General features: G+C 30.3%; 2 protein-coding genes across 4 annotated transcripts in view; one reads left to right on the plus strand and one right to left on the minus strand.

The window, feature by feature from the left end:
* Mettl3 (methyltransferase like 3) overlaps positions 1 to 21,924 on the plus strand; it is a 33,613-nt gene extending 11,689 nt beyond the window's left edge. For both annotated transcript variants that reach the window (XM_075363811.1, XM_075363810.1), the window contains exons 6-14: positions 1,671 to 1,816; positions 3,390 to 3,524; positions 5,337 to 5,488; positions 6,653 to 6,822; positions 10,331 to 10,475; positions 11,756 to 11,903; positions 16,788 to 16,966; positions 20,173 to 20,372; positions 21,313 to 21,924. In XM_075363811.1, coding sequence (XP_075219926.1) covers positions 1,671 to 1,816; positions 3,390 to 3,524; positions 5,337 to 5,488; positions 6,653 to 6,822; positions 10,331 to 10,475; positions 11,756 to 11,903; positions 16,788 to 16,966; positions 20,173 to 20,284 — 1,187 coding nt within the window. In that variant the 3' untranslated portion in view covers positions 20,285 to 20,372; positions 21,313 to 21,924. The remainder of the gene's footprint in view (positions 1 to 1,670; positions 1,817 to 3,389; positions 3,525 to 5,336; positions 5,489 to 6,652; positions 6,823 to 10,330; positions 10,476 to 11,755; positions 11,904 to 16,787; positions 16,967 to 20,172; positions 20,373 to 21,312) is intronic.
* A 143-nt stretch (positions 21,925 to 22,067) lies between these two features.
* LOC142323701 (putative RNA-binding protein 19) overlaps positions 22,068 to 23,726 on the minus strand; it is a 60,679-nt gene continuing 59,020 nt past the window's right edge. For both annotated transcript variants that reach the window (XM_075363813.1, XM_075363812.1), the window contains exon 18: positions 22,068 to 22,240. In XM_075363813.1, coding sequence (XP_075219928.1) covers positions 22,161 to 22,240 — 80 coding nt within the window. In that variant the 3' untranslated portion in view covers positions 22,068 to 22,160. The remainder of the gene's footprint in view (positions 22,241 to 23,726) is intronic.

Here is a 23,726-nt window from a genome sequence, read left to right on the forward strand (position 1 = left end):
AGGATGCCTTAGTATGTGGCCTATAAGTCTGTCTCTTCTTTTAACTATATTTTTCCAAATGCTTCTTTCTTCATCTATTTGCCGCAATACCTCTTCATTTGTCACTTTATCCACCCATCTGATTTTTAACATTCTCCTATAGCACCACATTTCAAAAGCTTCTAATCTTTTCTTCTCAGATACTCCGATTGTCCAAGTTTCACTTCCATATAAAGCGACACTCCAAACATACACTTTCAAAAATCGTTTCCTGACATTTAAATTAATTTTTGATGTAAACAAATTATATTTCTTACTGAAGGCTCGTTTAGCTTGTGCTATTCGGCATTTTATATCGCTCCTGCTTCGTCCATCTTTAGTAATTTTACTTCCCAAATAACAAAATTCTTCTACCTCCATAATCTTTTCTCCTCCTATTTTCACATTCAGTGGTCCATCTTTGTTATTTCTACTACATTTCATTACTTTTGTTTTGTTCTTGTTTATTTTCATGCGATAGTTTTTGCGTAGGACTTCATCTATGCCGTTCACTATATCATCAGCAAATCATAGCATCTTTATCTTTTCACCTTGTACTGTTACTCCGAATCTAAATTGTTCTTTAACATCATTAACTGCTAGTTCCATGTAAAGATTAAAAAGTAACGGCGATAGGGAACATCCTTGTCGGACTCCCTTTCTTATTAGGGCTTCTTTCTTATGTTCTTCAATTGTTATTGTTGCTGTTTGGTTCCTGTACATGTTAGCAATTGTTCTTCTATCTCTGTATTTGAACCCTAATTTTTTTAAAATGCTGAACATTTTATTCCAGTCTACGTTATCGAAAGCCTTTTCTAGGTCTATAAACGCCAAGTATGTGGGTTTGTGTTTCTTTAATCTTCCTTCTACTATTAATCTGAGGCCTAAAATTGCTTCCCTTGTCCCTATACTTTTCCTGAAACCAAATTGGTCTTCTCCTAACACTTCTTCCACTCTCCTCTCAATTCTTCTGTATAAAAGTCTAGTTAAGATTTTTGATGCATGACTAGTTAAACTAATTGTTCTGTATTCTTCACATTTTTCTGCCCCTGCTTTCTTTGGTATCATAACTATAACACTTTTTTTGAAGTCTGATGGAAATTCCCCATTTTCATAAATATTACACACCAGTTTGTATAATCTATCAATCGCTTCCTCACCTGCACTGCGCAGTAATTCTACAGGTATTCCGTCTATTCCAGGAGCCTTTCTGCCATTTAAATCTTTTAATGCTCTCTTAAATTCAGATCTCAGTATTGTTTCTCCCATTTCATCCTCCTCCTCCTCCTCCTTAATTCTTAATTCTTTAATATTATTATTCTTTATTATTATATTATTCCTTGTAAATATTATTTTGAAAAACATTACCTTATAGATATTGCTTAACTTTCATTTTTCATTTAAGAATTATTGAAAAAATATGTTTTAATAAGCATTAGATTTGTTTTTCTGTTTAATGAGTCTGAATTTTTTTCTGTAACATTGAATTGTTAATCTGTGTAATAACTTTAGTTAAATTTCTTATCCCTAAAATCAGTACTATTATTATTTATAGTTCTTACAACTATTAATTTTCCTTTTATATTATTTGTTTTAAAGTCTTTTTTGTTTAATTAATGAATGATTTTTGTATTTTAATTCTTATATTTCAGCTGAAGATGAAGCAAATTGTGAAATTCAAAATAAAATTACAAAATTTGCAGCATCAACTACCTCTTCAACTGTTACAACTGTCACAGCTACTGTTACTGATAAGGAAGAGAAAAGAACAAAAGAGAAAAAGACAACTGATATTTTGGTAAATTACCTAATTTATTTTTGTTGTACTATATAAATGAAATATATATATATTTTTTTTTTGTTGTATTAATCAAAAAAGAATTGGGTCAGCCCTGGTGCTATCTGACATCATGTTGGGCTCCTACTAGTTGGAGACAGTTGCTTCTTTATTGGAGCACAGTAGGTTAAAAATCCTCTGGGTGTGTCGACTATTTTTTATCCTGTATTAAATTGATAGATTAGGAGTAAGATATCTAACTCACCAGGTTGGTGTAGTGGTGAACTTGTCAATGCAAATCAGCTGATTTCAAAGTCCTAAGATTGAATTCCTAGTAAAGGCAGTTACTTTTATATGGATTTTAATACTAGATCTTGGATAATGGTATTCTTTTTGGTGGATGGGTTTCAGTTAACCACATATCTCTGTAATGGTCGACCTGAGACTGTACAAGACTACGTCATTTATATCCATACATAACATCCTCATTCATCCTCTGAAGTAATACGTTATAGTGGTTTTGGAGGATAAATAGAAAAAGAAGAAGAGGAGTAGTAGGATACCTAGCTTTACGTAGTGGACACTTCAGTTTCTAGTTTGACTTTTGTACTAACACCCTCCAAAAGAAATAGAGAGCTTGGACAGTTCACAAGTCGCACAGGTCCCTATCTCACTAAGCTTCAATAAAGCCCAGTCATGTATGAATACGTACATAATAGCTGTTCTGATAATTACCAGAAAGTACCATAATGACATAGATGGAACCGGGGTGACTGACCTTTGAAATTATTCCAAGGAAGAATAAAGTACAAGGAACAAAGAATAAAGGGAAACGTAATGGGAAGATTAACTCATACAGATACTGTCCCTAATCAGGTTTGATCGGTATTGTACAAAAAGCCAAACTACCAAAACCTAGGCCTCATATTCCTCATACAATCTAATCCAAAAAATTGAATTAAAGAAATGAATGAACATAAGAAATTTTTCATAAAGAAATTATAAACTTAATTAGCATTATTAACTCCCTGAAAGCTTTAAATTTTTGGAAGTGTAAAAAATATTTAAAAAAGAGATAAAAAAAAATTGTATTAAAAACATTCTGATTTGTGTAATCTGTTGTCTGTCCTGTTCAACAAGAAATGCACAATGTTTGAAGTCATTTTAATGTAGAAACTGTAAACTATACAACTCAAGTGTACTTTGTGTTCATGAATAGGAATCAAATTATCCATACGCAACTATAAAATTGTAAAAATTTTGTTTTTAATTTTGAAAAGTTCATTTTAAAAAAATTAGCTAAATCAAGTTTTATAAAATGAGTAATATAAAATTATTAAAATGAACAACCATGAATGATAAAACTGTTCTGAAATCCTGAAGTATTTAAGTAAAATATTCATTCTTGCAGGCCTTACGATTTTAATTTCTAACATGAGAATGAAATGAAATTGAAGTTGCAGCTGTTAAAAAATCCCTTTACTACTAAAAGTGAAAGTTATGTTGTCATATGTCTATATTATTTTAATTTTTCATGCATAAAATTACAAGCCTAGTTTGGAAATTACATTAAAATGTATATCTTTTGTTTTAGTCTTTGTTATCAATGCCATCTGCTAGAGAAAAAGAAAATAAAAAGGTTGGAGAAGAGATATTAGCATTATTAAGCAAACCTACTGCCAAGGAGCGTTCATTAGCTGAACGATTTAGATCACAAGGCGGAGCCCAGGTAATTTGCATGAATGGTGAATTTGTTATAACTGAATTGCTTTTTAAATAATCCTTTAACATCAGTATTCATGGAATACCGTTTGTATGATTTTATGACATGTTTTTTATTAAAAACCATTTTGATATAAAAAACAAAAGTTAGCTACATAGAAAAAACTTTATTACATTAAAATAAACTCTCATACATGTATTATTTATCCACATAGTTATTCACTTTTCACATGTTTTTCGTATCATTCTACTACATTTATTATTTTGTCTTCAAAAGAATGTTCATGGCAGCAATTTAATTTAATTGCTTTATCTCATCATTTTTAAATCTCTGTGATACAAGTCATTGTTTTAAATAGAGGAAAAGGTAATAACCACTTGGAGCTAAATCAGGATTGTAAGGTGGATATTCTGATATTTCCGAGCCAAGTCACTTTAATTCCAGAACTGTTTTTGTTCCTGTATGTGGTCAAACATCATGCAGTAACAAAATTTTATTGGGTAGTTTCTAAAATTTTTTGCTCTAAATATGTAAATTTTTTTAAGAGTTTCACAATGTATATTGGCATTTATACTACTCCACATTCAAGAAATTTGATAAATAATATCTCTTTGTTGATCCAAAAAAACAGTGGCTAAGTTTCTTTTCGGAATATTCTTGCTTAAAGTTCTTAGACCGCAGAGATGATGAATGCCACTTCTACATCAATTTTTTCCTGTTTGTTTCTACATTAGTATATTATACAAGTCTCATTTCTACTTACATTGTGGTTAAGTAGTTTATCTCCTTATTTTGGTATTACTGCAAAAAGTTTAAACTGTGGCAAGATTTTTTATTTGCCCCTTCCCAGTATTTTTCGCACCCTTCTGGTGCAAAACTTTCTGCAACCCAGTTTTCATATTAAAATTTTGTAAATATTTTCTTCACTTTTTCCAACAAATCATTTTCGGTCACAGACAGGCAACTTCTTCATTCTTACGCATGAACATTCATCATACCTTCGAAACAAATAATTTTGAAATTACTTTTACTCATAACATTTGATCCATAAACATCACAAATTTCTTTATGGATCTCAACAGCAGATTTGTTTTTCATTTTTAAGAAATGAATTACTGCTTGGACTTCCCACTTTGCAGGACTAGTTATCTTGACTTTCATTTGTTAGGTTATGCATGGTAACTAATGTAAGTGTGGCTGAACAATTGTTGTCAACAGATGACTACTGATAACTAACAAATGTGTTACTCTGTGCTAGCTGTTTCCAAAGTATAAATCACCAGCAAAGTTGTAATATTACTGAATTGTTTCAATTACTTGTTGTCAACCTAGACGTAGATGACAACTTTGTAAGTTAGTGTCTGCATGTTGCGCTGTATATTTAGGGATGGTGATTTACACATCATTGTTGATATCCTATGTTGGCTGTCAAATAAAACGCAGTATGTATATATCAAGTTTTTGTAATGAGTAATTTATTTGTAACAAGTAAATTTGAAAGTTTTCTTATGGGTGGCATTTACAATTACAGCAGTGGTCAGACATAAGTTATCAAGTGCTCTGGATGATTATTTTATTGGTTGAACACTTAAAAATGTTGATAAAGTTTGATAAATAATCCATGGGGAGTGTCACCTAAACATCCACTTCTCTGTGGAAGGACATTCCTGTACAAATGTCCTGATCTGTAGTACAACCACAACTAGCAATCAGATTTTTCTTATTAACAATGATTATATTAATTTGGTTTAGAAACCAATGATTTATTTTATTTTAACATTTTGATATATTTTTTGTAAGTATTTAATATTATTTTAGGTGATGGAATTTTGTCCACATGGTACTAGGGCTGATTGTACAACAGAAAATTGCAAAAAATTACATTTTAAAAAAATTATTCAAAAACATACAGATGAATCGCTTGGTGATTGTTCATTTCTTAATACATGTTTTCATATGGACACGTGCAAGTAAGTTGTTTCTAATAGCATTATATCTGTTTAATTAACATTAAAAAATATATATATATATATTTGCTGATAATAAAATATACACTAAATACATTTAAATATATAATAAAAATACCTTTTTCAGTTAACATTTAATGCATAAAAATAACAAATTCTTGGCACTCATTTATCTGAAAAATATACAACATTATAGTGATATAAAATATTTATGAATTGTTATAGTCAGAATTGCATGGTTAATGATTGATATACACAAATCTCTGAAAGTATAATAATTAATAAAAAAAAGCTTTTATTCTTTGCTGTAAGATTAAAATTTAGACTTGGTAATGGTACATTGATGAGAGTGATTTATCATGGATTGATAAACTCTCATGTGTAGTAGTACTTGATGCTGTTTTTAGGATAATTATCTAAATTTAGAACAAGATTTAAGCTACAGCAGATGTATATGGCAGGAATAAGGAAATTCAAACCTGTAGCCAATCTTTTAAAGATATCCAACTAATGACAGTTCCTTCAATATCTATTAAAAATGCAATAATCATTTTAGGCAGACAAATTTTGTGATAAATTTAAATGCACACAATTATAACTCAAGAAATAGAAACAACTAGGTGCGTGACTCTTGGAACAGCATTATTTAAATGCAAGTTATCATAAATAGGCCAAATTTCATAGAGAAAATATCATGTGACATTGGTATCTGTGATAAAATCAGTTTTATAAAAAGGCTGAAGCAGTTTTTAATTGATAAATGGATTTACTCAATGATGAATTACACCATGAGATGGTACTTAAAAAACATTTAATATCTGTATGTATAATTTTTACTCAATAAAAAAAGTATCGTAACTGTAAACTTGTCAAAATTTTATCTAATCATAAAATCATTATTGATAATTCAGCTTTTTGTTTATTATTTTTAAGAAATATTTATTGTTTAATACTTCTGTAAATTTTCTTGGTATTGCCAGAAGTAAAAGGAGTAGTATATTATTTTTATACGTTGTATTAAAACTGTATAAACACTTTTTAAGAATTCAGCCTTGAATTTTGTAAAAATAGTATTGTATTCTATTATGCACTTTGTACAGGTTAGTTTTTAGTGATAAATTGTGTTTGTTTTAGATTATTATTTAGTTGAAAATGTAAAATTTCTAGGTATGTCCATTATGAGGTCGATGGTCCAACTGTACCAGTACCGAAAGAACCAAATTGTGGTCCTGCTTTAATTGAAGAAGGAAAAGTAAAATTAGGTCAAGAAGCAACTATACTTTATCCACCACAATGGATACAATGTGATCTACGATATCTTGATATGACTGTACTTGGTAAACAATATATATATTTCATCCATTTTATGCCATTATTGTTGTAATCATTATATCATTACTAGGATTTATGCCTCAGTATAATGTATTTGTTAATTGTCAAAAATTTTAAAACATTGAATTAATGTTTATGGTATTTTGCAGTTGTTCCATGAAAGGTGGAGAGAAATGAATAAGTAGATTGAAAAAGTTGGTATAGGGAGTTATCAGTAAACTTATCAGTCAAGACTATTTTACAGAAAGCAGTTCAGCAAATTTCTGAATCCATGTACTGACTTGGAAATACCTTCAAGAAAACTGTCATCTCCAAACTTTTTCAGCTTCTTTTCACCATAATACATAACTTTTTTTTTTTACAAAAAATATATTCTTTACTTATTACTTACCATCAGTTTAGGCCTTGTTTTGTATTTTCCTCTACTTATGTTCTAATTGGTACCTATTATATTATAATAGGAAATAAAACTTCAAATGATATGAAATTAATCATGTGTATAAAAACTGCTTGTAATAAGTTTCAGAATATAAGTCAGATTTAATTTTGATAACTATTTTCACTGATAAATCTGAAATCTGCAGCCTAAGATTAATTAAAAATTACAACAATGATTCTTCAGTTAATTTTACTTTTTTATTTACTTTAACTTTAATTAGGTAGTTGTAAGAAACTCAACTCACTTCTACAAACATTAAATATTCCTTAGAGTACAGGCTAAGTGATAGTTTTTATTAAACCAAAAGTGCCACTATTAGATTTTTATTTTTATTTTCATATAATATTATATTTTGTCTTTGTTGTTAGTGAGACTATTATTAACTATGAGTGTTGGGTAACTAAACAAGAAATACAATTTTCTTGTTAAAGTTAATAGTTGTAGATATCAAAAAAATTTCAACAGTAATAAAGTGGGAGCTATGGTTCTAGTAAACACTTATTTGTGAGTGCTGGAAAAATGTAGATTTTTTAAAAATTTTGTTCAAAATCTGATATGCAATCAGGTAAAACTGTGTTGAATTGAATAAAGAACCATTTAGCTGAGCAGGTTAATTTTTTTAGTAAACATTTTTCATTCCTGGCATTTTGGTTGCTTGAGTGCAAGATATTTGTATAATACAACAGAATATAGATGCTATTTTTACATTGGTAGCTGTTTACATATTCATACTTTAGTTATTATTAATAGAATATAAAATCTGTATTCTTTCTAATCTCTATAAGTTTCAAGACCATATAATCCAGAAAAAACATATTTGTCAGTATGAATTGAAATAGTCAAGAAATAATCCTCAACAAAGGTTTTAAATAAGTGAAAAATTAACAAATTATCTTCAGCCATAAATAAGTTGATTTATTTACGAGAAGAGATGAATTTTGTAATTTTATACAGATTTGAATACTATATTGTGGATGCAAGTGTTATTTGGTGGTTGGGTTCCAGTTAACCACACATTTCAGGAATGGTTGACCTGAAATAAGACCTGGTATAATACTACACTTCATTTACATTCATACATATCATCCTCATTCATCTTCTGAAGTAATACCTTACGGTGGTTTTGGAGGCTAAATTGGAAAAAAGTATGTGTGAATGCCTGACCAGATTTTCTAAATAAAAAGGCCAAGAATTCACCATTCTACCACAAAGGGGGCAGACTGGCATAATAATACCAATAATAATTTTATGGAAATATATAACTGAATTATTTGTTTTTTCTCTCTTATTATCTTTTTTACAAAGTATTTATGTTGTAATGTTTTAATTTTATTACGCTGACTTAGAAAAATTAAAGCATTTTAATTTAAGTTCCAGCATATAACTGGATCTTTTATTTTCTTAAATTTTATTTTAGATTTTAAAATCTTGACTTAATCTTAGAATTTTATAATAATAATTTTCCTGTTACTTTTCAACTGCTTCAATCCATTAAAAATTCAAACTTTTTAAGTTTGTACTTTAAAATAACCATTTTTGTTTGTGTTAATATCTAAAGTTTGATTGGAAGAATTATTTTTATGAAAAGTTCTATTTCAGAAAGATCTGTCGAGGTATTCTTTTTCATTTCTTCTTACCATATTTGATCTAATTTGGTATACAGTTACATATAATGTACATACTTTCTATTTCTTTCTTAAGAAATTATGGTTCCACATATATAACTTGTTAAGAAAGTTTTATATATAATATTTTTGATATATTTTCAGTTTATTAAATTGATTTCTGTGTAAATTTAACAAAGTATGGTGTAAACACATTTGAGTAACTTATGGGTTAGTTTTTGGCAGCAATAAGAAATTTAACCTCCAAATTAAAAAGGAGGTTATATTTTTAAAAAATATAACCTCCAAAAATCAAGATATAATGAAATCAAAATTTACTGTTCCATTTGAGAATAAATAATATGATCTCAAAGGTGCTTGTGATTGGTGAGTTGTGTAACTCTTATTGTCATGACAATGTCGTCTTTCATTTAAAAATGCTAAAGATTGGCTTTCTATTCTGTTGATTATCATCATCATGATGTATTCTGCTTATTGGCAGGTCCCTAGTGCTAGTGTTGTCTCCATCTGTTTCTGTCCCATGTTTTTCTTTTCGTCTCATCATAACCTTCACTACCCTTTATGTCATTTATTAACCAACCTCTTTCTTCCTCTTCTTTTTTCACCTTCAAGAACTGTATTTATTATTTCTTTTCCCCTAATTACATGCCCAATCCAGTTTCCTTTCCTCCTTCTGATAGTCAACAATATTGTTCTATCTTCATTTATTCTTCTTAATACTTCTACATTACTTACACCATCCACCCATTTTATTTTCTGCATCCTCCTCCAAATCCCCATCTCAAAAGCCTCAATCTTATGTTTTTGCTTTTCGCCAGTATCTATGTTTCACTACCATACAAAAGTATTCTCCAGACATAGCATTTTACCAATCTCTTCCTCAGGTTCAGATCCTTGTTGCTGCAGAGAGGTTTTTTTTTTTTAAAAAAAGACTTCCTTTGTCATTGCAGTTTTTGTCTTTACTACTACAGTCTTCTGTTAGTACTGTCCCCAAATATCTATATCATTTTACTTGTTTAATTCTTCCTTCTGTTATAACAGCCTCTTCCCTCTCAATCACCTAGTTACAATCAGCCGATCATCAGCAAATCTGACACAATTTATATTTCTTCCACCTATGCTAATAAGAAATTCTTCTTTCATCTGTTCTGTTCATAATAATAAGAAATTATTTTATAAGTGATTAAAGATTTTGTCTGATACCACATAACGTAGAATGTATAGGAAAAAGCTTTATTTATTTTAAAAATCTGTTCAGTATTCTTATTTTTTAGTATTTGTTAAGCACTCTTGTTTTTTAGTTAGTTAAAACTGGAATAATCTTCTTCCAATTTTACTCTATTATCCATTATTGAACATAGCCTTTCTTTTTCAAAAAATAAGTCGTTAAAATTATATCTAAACCAGCTACAGATTATTATTGGCAAAAAATATACTGTTTTTTTACAGGTAAATTTGCTGTGATAATGGCAGATCCGCCTTGGGATATCCATATGGAATTACCTTATGGTACATTATCAGATGATGAAATGAGACAACTTGGTATACCAACATTACAAGATGATGGACTTATATTTTTGTGGGTTACTGGAAGGTAAACTATCATAGTTATAGTTTTTTTAACTAGCCTGATGCACATCTTCTTATTTCTTTCTGTTTTATGCTGTATAATATTATCATGGTTAGTGTATTTTTAATCATTTGCTTTATGTATTCAAAATGCAGTGTTCTCGTATAATTTTTACCCTCTATATTTCCTTTCATTACCAAATTAATGCAGTATGTGTTTAATTAATTAATATGTGACCTGCCATTTTATTGAATTTTTTGTTAAAAGTTCCTTTTTATCTTATTTCTACTAAAATTTCTTCATTCTAAATTCTTTCAGCTTACTTTATATTACAATTATATCATAACACTATGTTTCATGGTAATACTGTATTTCTGTATAATACTGTGTTCTATCAATGTATAAAATTCCAATACCTTGAATATTGCATTATGTTACAGCGGTCTTTAGCACATCTGTGTTTATTCTGCTTAATCATGCCATTACCAATAGTTTATTTGAATGACTCTTCAGCATCTCTGGTTTAATGTATGACAAGAAAAATACTGACTTGTACCTGAACATGTTTGAACATTTCTTTTCTAAAATAAAAATTTTCTATTACTGATATATATTTAAAGTAGTTCCAAAAATTACTTGAAATATATATATATATATATATATAATAAAATTTTAAATATAAATTAAGAATAGAAGTTTTGTTGTTTGCATACTCCATACATTCACATATTTTAGATCTCGTTAGTATTCAAATCTATATAAACTGGTATTTGACCCATTATTTTATTACATGTAGTAATATTACCACAATGTAGTTTTATTAAATTATTTTTTTATCTTTCTGTCATATTTTATTTATTCTTAAATTGGATTCTCCCTATCAATGACTTCACATCATTAGGTTTATTGTTTAATTTATTTTTCCTTATATTAAAAGAGGAATATAATTTTTTTTGAGTTATCTATATACTTAGTCTCATTCCTATCTGTTAAAGTTCAGTTTTCTATTTAGTGTAATTATTTTTATGAAAAGCTCTATTTCAGAAAGATCTGTCGAGGTATTCTTTTTCATTTCTTCTTACCATATTTGATCTAATTTGGTATACAGTTTATAAATAAGGGTATTATATATAAATGTACAACATTATTGAATTATGATTTTAAATTGTGTAGGCTAAGGACACTTAAAGAATTTGTTTAAAGATACTTTAAAAATCTTACATGTGAATTTCTATGACATCTTTCCTATTCCTATCTTTTTATTTAAAATATTCTCTATTTGTATTTTTATTTTTGTATTTCAGAGCAATGGAACTAGGACGTGAATGTTTAAAATTATGGGGTTATGAAAGAGTTGATGAAATAATTTGGGTAAAGACAAATCAATTGCAAAGAATTATCAGAACTGGCAGAACAGGTCACTGGTTGAATCATGGGAAGGAACATTGCCTAGTCAGTTTAAATTTTATTTCCTTAATTTTGATTTATGTAGTGTTATAAAAAAAGTAAAAAAAGTTTGTGATTACAATAATGTGTGGTTATACTGTGCTAATGAGGGTATGAAAAAGATCAATGGTAACATAAGAGTGAGATTATTTGTTTAATGATATTTGAAACTATGCAATACAGCATCCTCTTTTTTTGTAAATCTCTTATTTCTGGTTTTTATCAAATTATTCTTGCAACAAAGTAAATTTTTTTATCTATATTTTTAAAAAAACAGGTTTAATTGCAGTTTTCTTTGGCTTTCATTATTTATTCTTCTGTAATAAGTGTTTCTAACTAACAAAGTCGATTTTAGCGCTACATACTGATGACTGATGACATTGTAATATCTCTCATCGGTTAATGATATTAAGTTTATTCTGTTTGGACTTTGTTTATTCGGCAGAGAAAAAGGTTCATACTGTGAATAGGTGAACAATCCACCTGCTCTCTGGCATCCCAATAACACTATGTTGTTTTTTGAGAGTGTAGTTTGCATCAAGTTTTTAGAAATTCAGTATGATGTTAAACAAGTATTGTAGAGTTAAATAAAAGGCTGTGTATATAATTTTATATATTTTTATAATTTTTTTTATAATTATATAATTTTTATATATTTTATATAATATATAATTATATAGGGTTACAATGTCTTTTTTTTTAAAAAAAAGACACATAACTTTGATGATTTCTATTTTTAAATTTGCATGTTTGATCATATATCCTGTGATTAAATTCTTGAAAATTTTCATACCATGCTACCTTACCACAATAAAGTAAAAAAAAGACAAAATCAAAATAAGCATTTAGTGTTTAGCACACATATAAATATTATGAAGCCCTCATGTTATGTTACAGTTGCATACCTTATTAATACAAATTATAAGTTGACCAGAATAACTTTATTGTTGTTAAGTATAAGTATAGCTAAGGTTGTGTAGTAATGTGACAGCTGTGAATGTGATGATGAAGATGGATGAAATAATAGTAGGTGAAAAAATTACAGACTGTCAGGAATCAAATCTGAGGCCAGTCAATGTAAAAATTAGCATGCTAATTAGTTGGCCAGTTATATAATGCATATGATGTGACAAATCAAACTGATAAATTGGTCCAAAATTTTGTTTTACGAGGGTTATTTTTTTTTCAAGGTCCGATCGGTCACGAAATTAAAACCACAATGAGGATAATAAATTTATTTATTTGTAACAAGTACTTCCATAGTTATGTTATTTCTCTATATAGTCGCCACTCTGATTTAGACATTTGTTGTAGCGTGGTATCAACTTTCCAATACCCTCGTCATAGAACGGAGCCGCCTGTGTTTTCAGCCATGTTTCTATGCTGGTCTGCAGCTCGATGTCTGTGCCAAAATGTTGTCCTCCTAGCCAGCGTTTCATGTGAGCAAAAGGTGAAAATTGGATGAAGCCAAGTCCAGGCTGTATGGTAGGTGATCAAACACTTCCCAACGAAAACGCAGGATGAGCATCTTTGTTACACCTGCAGTGTGCAGCATTGTCATGGAGAAAGACAATGCCTGATGACAACATTCCTCTCCGCTTATTCTGAATTGCCCTTCGTAGACGTTGAAGAATCACGTAGTATGAGGCTGCAGTGATGGGGTCGTGCCACGTTCCATGAATTCCACCAAGAGAACTCCATTCCGGTTCCAGAACACAGTAGCCATACACTCTCTGTTGGAGAAGGTTCGCTTGAGCTTCTTTGGTTTACTGGAAGAATGAGAATGCATCCACTGTTTGGATTGTTCTTTTGTTTCTTCAGTTTCGAAATGGACCCATGTCTTGTCCATTTGTTTGAACAAAACTGTCACAGGGGACATGTCTTGTCCCCTGTGACAGTTTTGTTCAAAAAATCTTCTCCTTCATTGTGGTAGCACTGGAGAAACGTTAGGGAGACGTCCATTCTCATTGTTTTGTGATGGTCGGACAGCATCTTGGGAACCCATCTCGCACACAGTTTGTGGTACTGAAGTCTCTCACTCACAATGGTGTAGAGAGCTGACCTTGAAATTTCAGGAAACAAATCACTCAATACAGAAACTGTGAACCGATGATTTTCTCGAATTGCCTTATCCACTCACTCAATGAGATCATCAGTTGACACTCGCTTCTTTCCCTGACCGCCTGCATCATGAACATCTGCACGTCCTGCTTTAAAGTTCCTGCACCATTGTCGCACATTGCTGTCACTCATTGAAGTTTCACCATACACATTACTTATTCGTCAATGAATTTCAGCTGAACCCCTCAGCCTGAAGAAATCGAATTACCACACGCACTTCACACTTGGCGGGAGATGCTATTGTTGTAGACATGTTTACGTGTTAGCTGCATGTTCAAAACTAAACGAAGTGACACAGCATGATTGAAGACCATACTAGAGATGCTGCGCAACACATATGCACAAAGGTTCATCTGATTTTTGCACCGGTTTTTATTTCGCGACCGATCGGAGCTTGAAAAAAAGTAACCCTCGTAATAATGGAAAAACTGATATTGGTGAATATTGTATGGAAACAAAGAAACTTCAGACACAGATAATCATCATTTTATGTATAAGAATAGTAAGAAATTGACATGACATGACATGAATTAATAGATAATATTTTAATTTTTAAAGCTTTTATTTTTTAGCATGTTTGAAGTTAGGTAGTCCTTTGTGTTTAAGTATTTCTAATATAATTATGTCTTACTTTATATTTTATTTTTAATGTTTTTTTTGTCTTCAGTCATTTGACAGATTTGATGCAGTTCTCCAAGATTCCCTATCTAGTGCCAGTAGTTTCATTCAGTATGCCTCCTATATCCTACATCTCTAACAATTTGTTTTACATATTCCAAAAGTTGCCTGCCTGTACAATTTTTCCCATCTATCTGTCTCTTCTTTTAACTAAATTTTTCCAAATGTTTCTTTCTTCATCAGTTTGCAGCAACACCTCTTCATTTGTCACTTTATCCACCCATCTGATTTTTAACATTCTCCTATAGCACAACATTTCAAAAGCTTCTAATCTTTTCTTCTCAGTTACTCTGATCATCCAAGTTTCACTTCCATATAAAGCTATGTTCCAAACATATACTTTCAAAAATGTTTTTCTTACATTTAAATTAATTTTTTGATATAAACAAATTATATTTCTGATTCAAAGCTTGTTTTGCCTTTGCTATTCAGCATTTTATATTGCTCCTGCTTTGTCCATCTTTAGTAATTCTACTTCCTAAATAACAAAATCCTTCTACCTTCATAGTTTTCTTATCATATTTTTATATTCAGTGGTCCATTTATATTATTTCTACTACATTTCATTACTTTTGTTCTTGTTTTTTTCATGCAGTAATTCTTGCATAAGATCATGCCATTTATTGTTTCTTCTAAATCTTTTTTACTCTCAGCTAGAATTACTATATCATCAAAAAAAAATCGTAGCATCTTTATCTTTTCACGTTGTAACTCAAGATCTAAATTGTTTTTAAATCATTAACTGCTAGTTCTATGTAAAGATTAAAAAGTAACAGGGATAGCAAACATTGTCAGACTCCCTTTTTTATTACGGCTTCTTTTTTAAGCTTTTCAATTATTACTGTTGCACTTCGGTCCCTGTAAATGCAATTGTTCTTCAATTGTTGCACTTTGCAGTTGTTCTTCTATCTCTATACTTGTACCCTAAATTTTTTAAAATGCTGAACATTTTATTCCAGTCTACATTATCAAATGCCTTTTCTAAGTCTATAAATGCCATGTATGTTGGTTTGTTTTTCTTAATCTTCCTTCTACTATTAATCTGAGCACTAAAATTGCTTTCCTTGTCCCTATACGTTTCCTGAAACCAAATTGGTCTTCTCCTAACACTTCTTCCACTCTTCTCTCAGTTCATCTGTACAGAATTCTAATTAAGATTTTTTATGCATGAGTAGTTAAGCTAATTTTTCTGCATTCTTCACATTTATCTGCTCCTGCTTTCTTTGGTGTCATGAAATAACACTTTTTTTTAAGACTGACAGAACGTACCCATTTTCATAAATATTACACACCAGTTTGTATTATCTATCAGCTTCTCACCTGCACTGTGCAGTAATTCTGTAGGTATCCTGTCTATCCCAGGAGCCTTTTTGCCATTCAAATCTTTATTGTTTTTTTAAATTCAGATCTCAGTGTTGTATCTCCCTTTTCATCCTCTTCTTCCTCTATAACACCAGTTCCTAATTCATTTCCTCTGTATAACTCTTCAATATATTCCACCCACCTATCGACCTTTTCTTTCGTATTATAAATCAGTGTAACATCTTTATTTAACACATTATTAGATTTTAACTTATATACCACAAAAATTCTCCTTAACTTTCATGTATGCTTCGTCTATTTTACCAGTAATCATTTATTTCATACATTAAAAATTTATGAACACCTTAAAAAGCATGATTTGTAAAAAATTGTTTTATATAATTTTTATAGCATTTTCAGGTTTTGAATTGTAATATGATAAACATTGAACTCTTGAATAATCACTATTTTAGTTTCAAATTATTTTATAAAGATTATTCAAATTTGTTTATACTTAAAGACAAATTCCAAGTTGAAAGAAGACTTCTCAGTGTTCATGTACATTTTTGAACTACTATTTATTTATATAAAAGATTATATTTTTTCAGAATAATATAATCTTTTGCAAAGAAATAAATTTGCATATTTTGGGTCATTTTTTCTGTCTTTACAAAACATAATTATAAAATTTTAAATAAGAATATAAAATTAAGTTCTTTGTAAAAATTCACTTTTCATAATAAATTTAACAATACCATAAAAAACAAGATTTTAATTATTTTTTTATAGGTTGGTATGAAAGGAAGTCCAGCTAATTTAAATAGAGGTTTAGACTGTGATGTAATTGTAGCTGAGGTACGAGCAACTAGTCATAAACCAGATGAAATCTATGGTATCATTGAAAGATTATCACCTGGTACTCGTAAAATTGAATTGTTTGGTCGTCCGCATAATGTTCAACCCAATTGGTAATTTTCAATTTGTTTTTTTAATTCCTGTAACTTAACACAGCCTATCTTTCTGATGTTGAAGATTTTTATGAAATTATTATAGTAATCATGATGCAGCCCCAAGTCTTGTAAATGTTTGGATTGGTGGAAATGAAAAATTTGAATAGCAACTATGTAAAAAAATAATAAATATTTGTAAGTATATTGTAATGTGAAAGTTTTTTTTTACATCACTCACTTAGTTTTTATTGAATACCCTTACTTAAAAAACTTGCCTACTGTATGTATATTGAAACAATTTATCATTGAATAAAGATGTGTAAATATTTATTTAGAATTAATTTTATTTTTCTGATCTAATATATGTGAATAGCATAAAATTTAAAAAAAACTTTATTTATCCACTAGGAACTTCAAAATAAGTGTTCATGTACAAAAAAAATGGATTATTAAAACATACATAGTTTTATGTATCTGAGATCTCAAATTTAATTTTTCAAAACAAAGTGAAAAAATTTTTTTAAAGTAAGCAGAAAATAAATAAAAACTTTAAGTAAGTGAAAAATAAATAATATAAAAAAATTAACCTTCATTAAATATCTTTTAAGGTTTTTTTTTAATTTAAAAAACCTGATAATGAATTTTTTGTTTAAAGAAGTTATTTTTTATTGCTCCAACTTGCAAGAGAAACTTTCAGGTTTTTAACAATTTGCTAATTTTCTATATTCAGTCAGACATGTAAAGAATTAAATAATTATTATTTTTTGAATGGCTGTATTGAACAGCTATCCACCAGCAAAGTTGATAAAAATTTAGGTTCAAACTGTACACTATTGTATTGCCTCAAACAGAACGCTATATAAATTGCATTTATATATGTTTGTGAACAAATATAATATTATAATGAAAAGCTCCAAGAGTTTATCAATTAGGTTATAATGTAATCCCCCCACCCCCAAACAGACTGCATTGTATTCATCTCTTAGAATAATTCCAGATAGAAAAGCAGGTTCTAATGTAACCTCTATGTAAGATGAAAATCTTCTACCCATCTTATTTTGTACTGATCTCGTATATTTTAGAATAGTTTTATAGATTAGTAATCAAAATGTAAATATGGAAAAGGAAACTTCTATAAGGTTTTAACTGATATTTATTTGTTGATGATTTTTCTATTTACGTAGCATCTGGAACTTTAGCTACAGGTGAGAGACTACTTCAAAACACAATAACCCAGTTAGAATTGTGGTGTAAAATTACTGGATTCACATTTTCTCCGGAGAAAATGAAAGTGCATTTTCTTTTTTTGGTTGAGGTAACATGCTGACCCTCAACTGTATTTACATGGTGAGACATGCACGCAGGTTAGATTTCTAGGATTGTGGTTTGACCAATGACTGACGTGGGTAACACATCTGATAGAGTTGAAGGTAAAATGTCTAAAAATGTTGGACATGCTGAGAGTTGTATCTAATACTTATTGGGGAGCCGATTGTATATGTATGTTGTGCTTCTACCAAGCTCTGGTCTGTTCCTGCTTAGAATATGGCTGCATGGCTTACTCGTCGGCATGGGCCACCACCATAAAGATGCTCAATGCAGTCCATCATTCATTTATCCATCTTGCTACGGGTACGTTTCGCTCAAGTCCTAAGGTAAGTCTGTTGGTGGATAGTGGTGAGCCATCTCTTATGAATAGACACAAATGATATGTTCCTATGTGGCTGGCATTAAAGTGCAACGAAATCATTGAACCTTTGATGTGGTATTCTCCAACTAACATGTTAAACAATATGAGGAATGACCATCATGTACTGCTTCACTAGGCATCTGAGCTCAGCACTTTTTCTACAATTACCTCCAGTTCTTACTGTTGCTGCATGTTATTACCCTCCTTGGTGGCCTTCTCTAGTAAATTACTGCTTTGTTCTTTGTCACTATAAGAACACAAATTCAGTTAAATTATGAGAAAAATTCTATTATCTTATAAATAGCATGAATCCTGATGGTATAGTTTATACAGACGACTCTGAAAACGTTAATTCTCTTGATTGTGCTTTTGTGGTTGGCAACAGAATATACATGTTTGGCCTACCAGCATCGTCAGTATTTTTATTATGGAGTTGTATGCTATTAATAAGGCCTTAAATATAATAAGTCAACATTTTGATACATAATTGTCTACTCAGATTCCAGGAGCGCTTTACAGGCAATCGGTGACATGTACTCCAACTTTTCTTTCTTTTTCTGTTAAGCCTCTGGAATCACCGTAAGGTATAACTTCAGAGGATGAATGAGAATGATATGTATGTAAATGAAGTGTAGTATTGTACAATCTCGGGTCGACCATCCCTGAGATGTGTGGTTAATTGAAACCCAACTACCAAAGAACACCGATATCAACGATCTAGTATTCAAATTATCAGTGACATGTACTCCAGACACCCTACTGTTTGTGAGATTCAGTGTTATTTCTCAAATTACTCAACATAATATAACTGTGAGCTTCTGCTGGATCCGCAGCTGTGGCAAAAGAGGCTTGTTTCCAGCCTCCTTTCACTAATTGTGTTGTTTCAAACGATCTTGTCTGTTAAGAGGGTGGTTCATGAAGAGCTATCATCAACAATAAGCTTCATCCACTTAAGAACAGTGTGTCACTGTGGAGTTCCTTATGCAGGAATAACCGTCAAGAGGTTATTAATTGCCATTTGCGATTAGGGCAGACTAGGCTCTCTCATGGATATCTGGCGAGTCAAACAGATGCACCCATTTGTGCTCACTGCAACTGCCAATTAACTGTTCACCACATCCTTGTGGATTGTGTCTGTTAAGTGGCATTGCATCACAAGTTTAAACTAGGGGCTAACATGCAAAATATGATAGAGAATAATGAAATGATGTTATCTTATATTTATGATTTCTTAGGGCTCTCTGTTTATATTCAAATATTTGAATTTTGATTCAGTATTCTCAGCTAATTATGCCATTTGAAGTTTTCAAATGATAATTTTATTTTGTTAATGTAGCTTGTTAATATAATATTAATACATTTTGCCCAGGCGCTGATGATGACACTTCGTTTTGCACCAAGGAAAAACTAACTGACATTTCTTTCTTTTGTCTAGCTTTGCTGCGTTAAGAAATCATTTTTTTACTATTATTATATATGTACAAATTATTTTACTATCAAAAACTGTAAATTAATTCAATTTAATTTTTTACAGGATAACTTTAGGTAATCAAGTGGATGGTGTTAGATTAGTTGATCCTGACTTAATTAAAGCATTTAGAAAAAGATATCCAGATGGCAATTGTATGGCACCACCTAAAACATGATTATTGCTGTTGAAAACTGTCCATTATTATACTGATTCATTGCCATCAGTCGCATGTTAGCATGTGACTGGTAATATATACATATAGTGTAAGTATTTGATTTTTAACTAATTCATAATTATATACAATTAAAAAGTAATTAATATTGTTAGGTATTAAAAGCCAACATTTTAATACCCATTAATGGACATACAATACATTAACATACAATCTTCGATTCTGAGGTTTTACATAGGCAGGCTGGCCTGGATGGGCTCCAGCCAGAGACTTTAATACATTTTATTTTTACATCAGATGAAAATTGGACGGCTTTTAATTCGTTTACCACTAAAGTGCTACACAACAAAGTCAAGGAGGGGCGTCGGCATGGATTTTAGAGTTAGGGAAGGGTTGATAGCCCCAGTCGTGAGAGCCGGCATACAGAGGTGTGTCGATTACGATGATCGACCAGGGATTCCGAGGTCCTTAGGCTGGGATGGGGCAAAATAAAAGATCCAGACTCGGTTGCTGGGTTGGGGGACCAGGGGTGACTTTGTCAAGCCCGCTTCTCCCTGCTCAGTAGTAGAGGCATGAGGTATTAAAAAGTATAGACAAAGACCCAGTCTCCAGGGAAGGGCTCGGGAACAACATAGTCGAGTCTGGTACACCTTTTCTCAGAGATTAGAGGCAGGCGATAAAAAAGATCCACCGGGGGGTCTGAACTGCCATGTCAGACGTACTGCCGGTAGGTGGGGAGGCCCTCTTAGAGTTGAAGGACTCTCCTGGGCTGAGCTTTACTTGATTGTATGTCCAGCCCAGGGGAGTAAGAAATAATGAAAAAAAAAAAAATATATATATATATATATCCAATGTTTCATTTTTTTTTAAAAACATCATTCTTCCTTCTGAAAACAAATGGCCTCCGTTTTATCAGAAAGTACCCAATATTTTTTATATTAAAAATATTATTAAATTTAATTATAATTTAACAGTTTAATAAAAACCATTTTATATTAATTTTTTTAATTGTTATTTTGTTTATGTTTCAGATTGGATCGTTTCACAAAACCTGTCATATGTGATTTAAGGTATTTAAAAACCTGTCATATTTTAAGGTATTTCCAGTAAAATTGGAAAATGCAAGTACTTAGACACTGCTCAAGTGTACTGTAATGCAAGTACTTCTCATACACAAGATCTCGTGTAGTAAATTTTCCTTCAGTTATTTCTAACTTTTTTTTTTTTTTTAGTACAACAATGTTTTTGTTTCTCTACAATATGTATTGTAATATTGCTGGAAGTTTCCCAGCCAAGTGTTATATTACACAAAAACAAAAAAATAAAAACTGAAGTATCATTAGTATGTTTTTGTTAGAATTCACAATAGTTTTGAAAGTTATTGAGTTTCTGATGTTTAAAAACTATTATTTTCTTCTTAGATTATCAAAATTATAACAAATAAGGGAAGTAATTCTGCAAATTCTTGAGTGGAATTACTGATGATTGAATTACTGAATTGCACTGGTAATAATGGAACTCATTTTAAAAAAGTTAGGATATTTAAGAATATAGTCAAATAATACATTAACATAATGTCACTATATTTTATGCGTAATAACTATACCTTATTCCAGTCATATATTAATTAAGCATATCCTTATTCCAGTCATATATTAATTAAGCATATATATATATATATATATATATATATATAATTATTGATTTGTGAATGAAAAATATATTATTTATATAAATAGTAAAGTTGACTGAAAATTCCCAGTGGGAAAAAATTAAATTATAAATATTAAAGAATTATAATAATTAAAACTTTATTACATATACAAGTGTGATATTTACAAATTCATTATAAAAATCATGTAAATTGATTGTTCTAACATTATGCAATATCTTCTTCATATTCCTCATTTTCAACATCAATATTTGCTGTACCTTTTTTCTTTTTTAATTTTGTAGTATCTGCAAAAACATTTGTACAAATCAGTACAAAAAACTTCATTTAAATGCACATGTTCAATCATTTATATAAACGTACAGTATGTACGTAATAAATTAATAATAAGGCTGAATTATGAAGCTATAATATCATGCAGCTATAATACAAGTTAGCAGCGGGTAAGAGTACACCGTTATTTTATGGCATAAAACAAATTATACGAGATCATCAAAAACAGAAGTATTAATTTCTGATTAATACTCAACCTTGTTGAGTGCAGTACAGCAGTTTAAAAAAAATTGTATCAGAAACTTCTAGATAATCAAATTAGTATTTTTTTTTTAAACTTAACTCAAAAATTTTTTTCTCAAAAGTTTTTTTTTAAATACCTTAATATGAGCAAATGTCCTCAATATTGCGAATATCCAGCCGATTGGATATTTATACTTCTACCCAGGACTGCTGTTGCAGGCATAACTATGGCAATAGCAGGATGAATAATTTCATTGGTTTGCTGAGATCCCCATTTCCTACAATTATGCTAGTTGACACAATCACTATCATGGAAAGATGCTTCATCCGTAAACATGAGTGTCATGCTAGTTGACACAATCACTATCATGGAAAGATGCTTCATCCGTAAACATGAGTGTCGTCAATGTTATTAAGCATTTTACTTGTGAATTCAATATGTTCAACATGTTTAGGTTGATCCGTAGGTTTAGTTTGAGTTTAAGCTGAATTTTGTAAGCATGAAGACGTAAACACTTGCATATTAACATTTTGAATAGGTGCCTTTGGAATTCTTGACTGTAAATTTTGCCCTTAAACAACTTTGGGCTTAAACAACTTAAGGGCTTCTTAAACAACTTTGACATACATGCTCAACTGCTTCATCACTTGGTTTGGGCCATCCAGGGGACGTTTTCACTTCCACATTGCCAGATTCCTTAAACTGCAAGTTTATGGCAATGATCTCCTCATGCAAACAGCATTTGATGGTGGTATGTGCCGTTTAAGGAATCTGGCAATGTGGAAGTGAAAACTTCCCCCAGACAGCCCAAAAAAAAAATTATGCAGTTGAGCGTATAAGTTAATGTTGTTTAAGAAGCCCAAAAAAATCAATTTCTACGAAGTTTACAGTTAGGAATTCCAAAGACAACTATTCAAAAAATGCTGCAAAAGCATTTACGCTTACAAAATTCAGCTTAAACATAAAAATAATCCTACAGATTGTCCTAAACATGTTGAATTCACAAATAAAAATGCTTAATAATATTGACAATGATGAGGCATTTTTAAAACTTGTCATGTTTACGGATGAAGCAACTTTCCATATCAGTGGTTGTCAACAACATAATTGTAGGATACGGGGATCTCAGCAACCCAATGAAATTATTCATGCCATTATTTGCTGCTATTGCCACATTTATACCTATGATGATCCAGCGAACCTGGGGGAGAAGTCCATTATCGGCTGGATGTTTACTCATATTGGAACATTCTAAT

The sequence above is a fragment of the Lycorma delicatula genome, chromosome 4, assembly GCF_047948215.1.
Source record: "Lycorma delicatula isolate Av1 chromosome 4, ASM4794821v1, whole genome shotgun sequence".
NCBI lineage: Eukaryota > Metazoa > Arthropoda > Insecta > Hemiptera > Fulgoridae > Lycorma > Lycorma delicatula.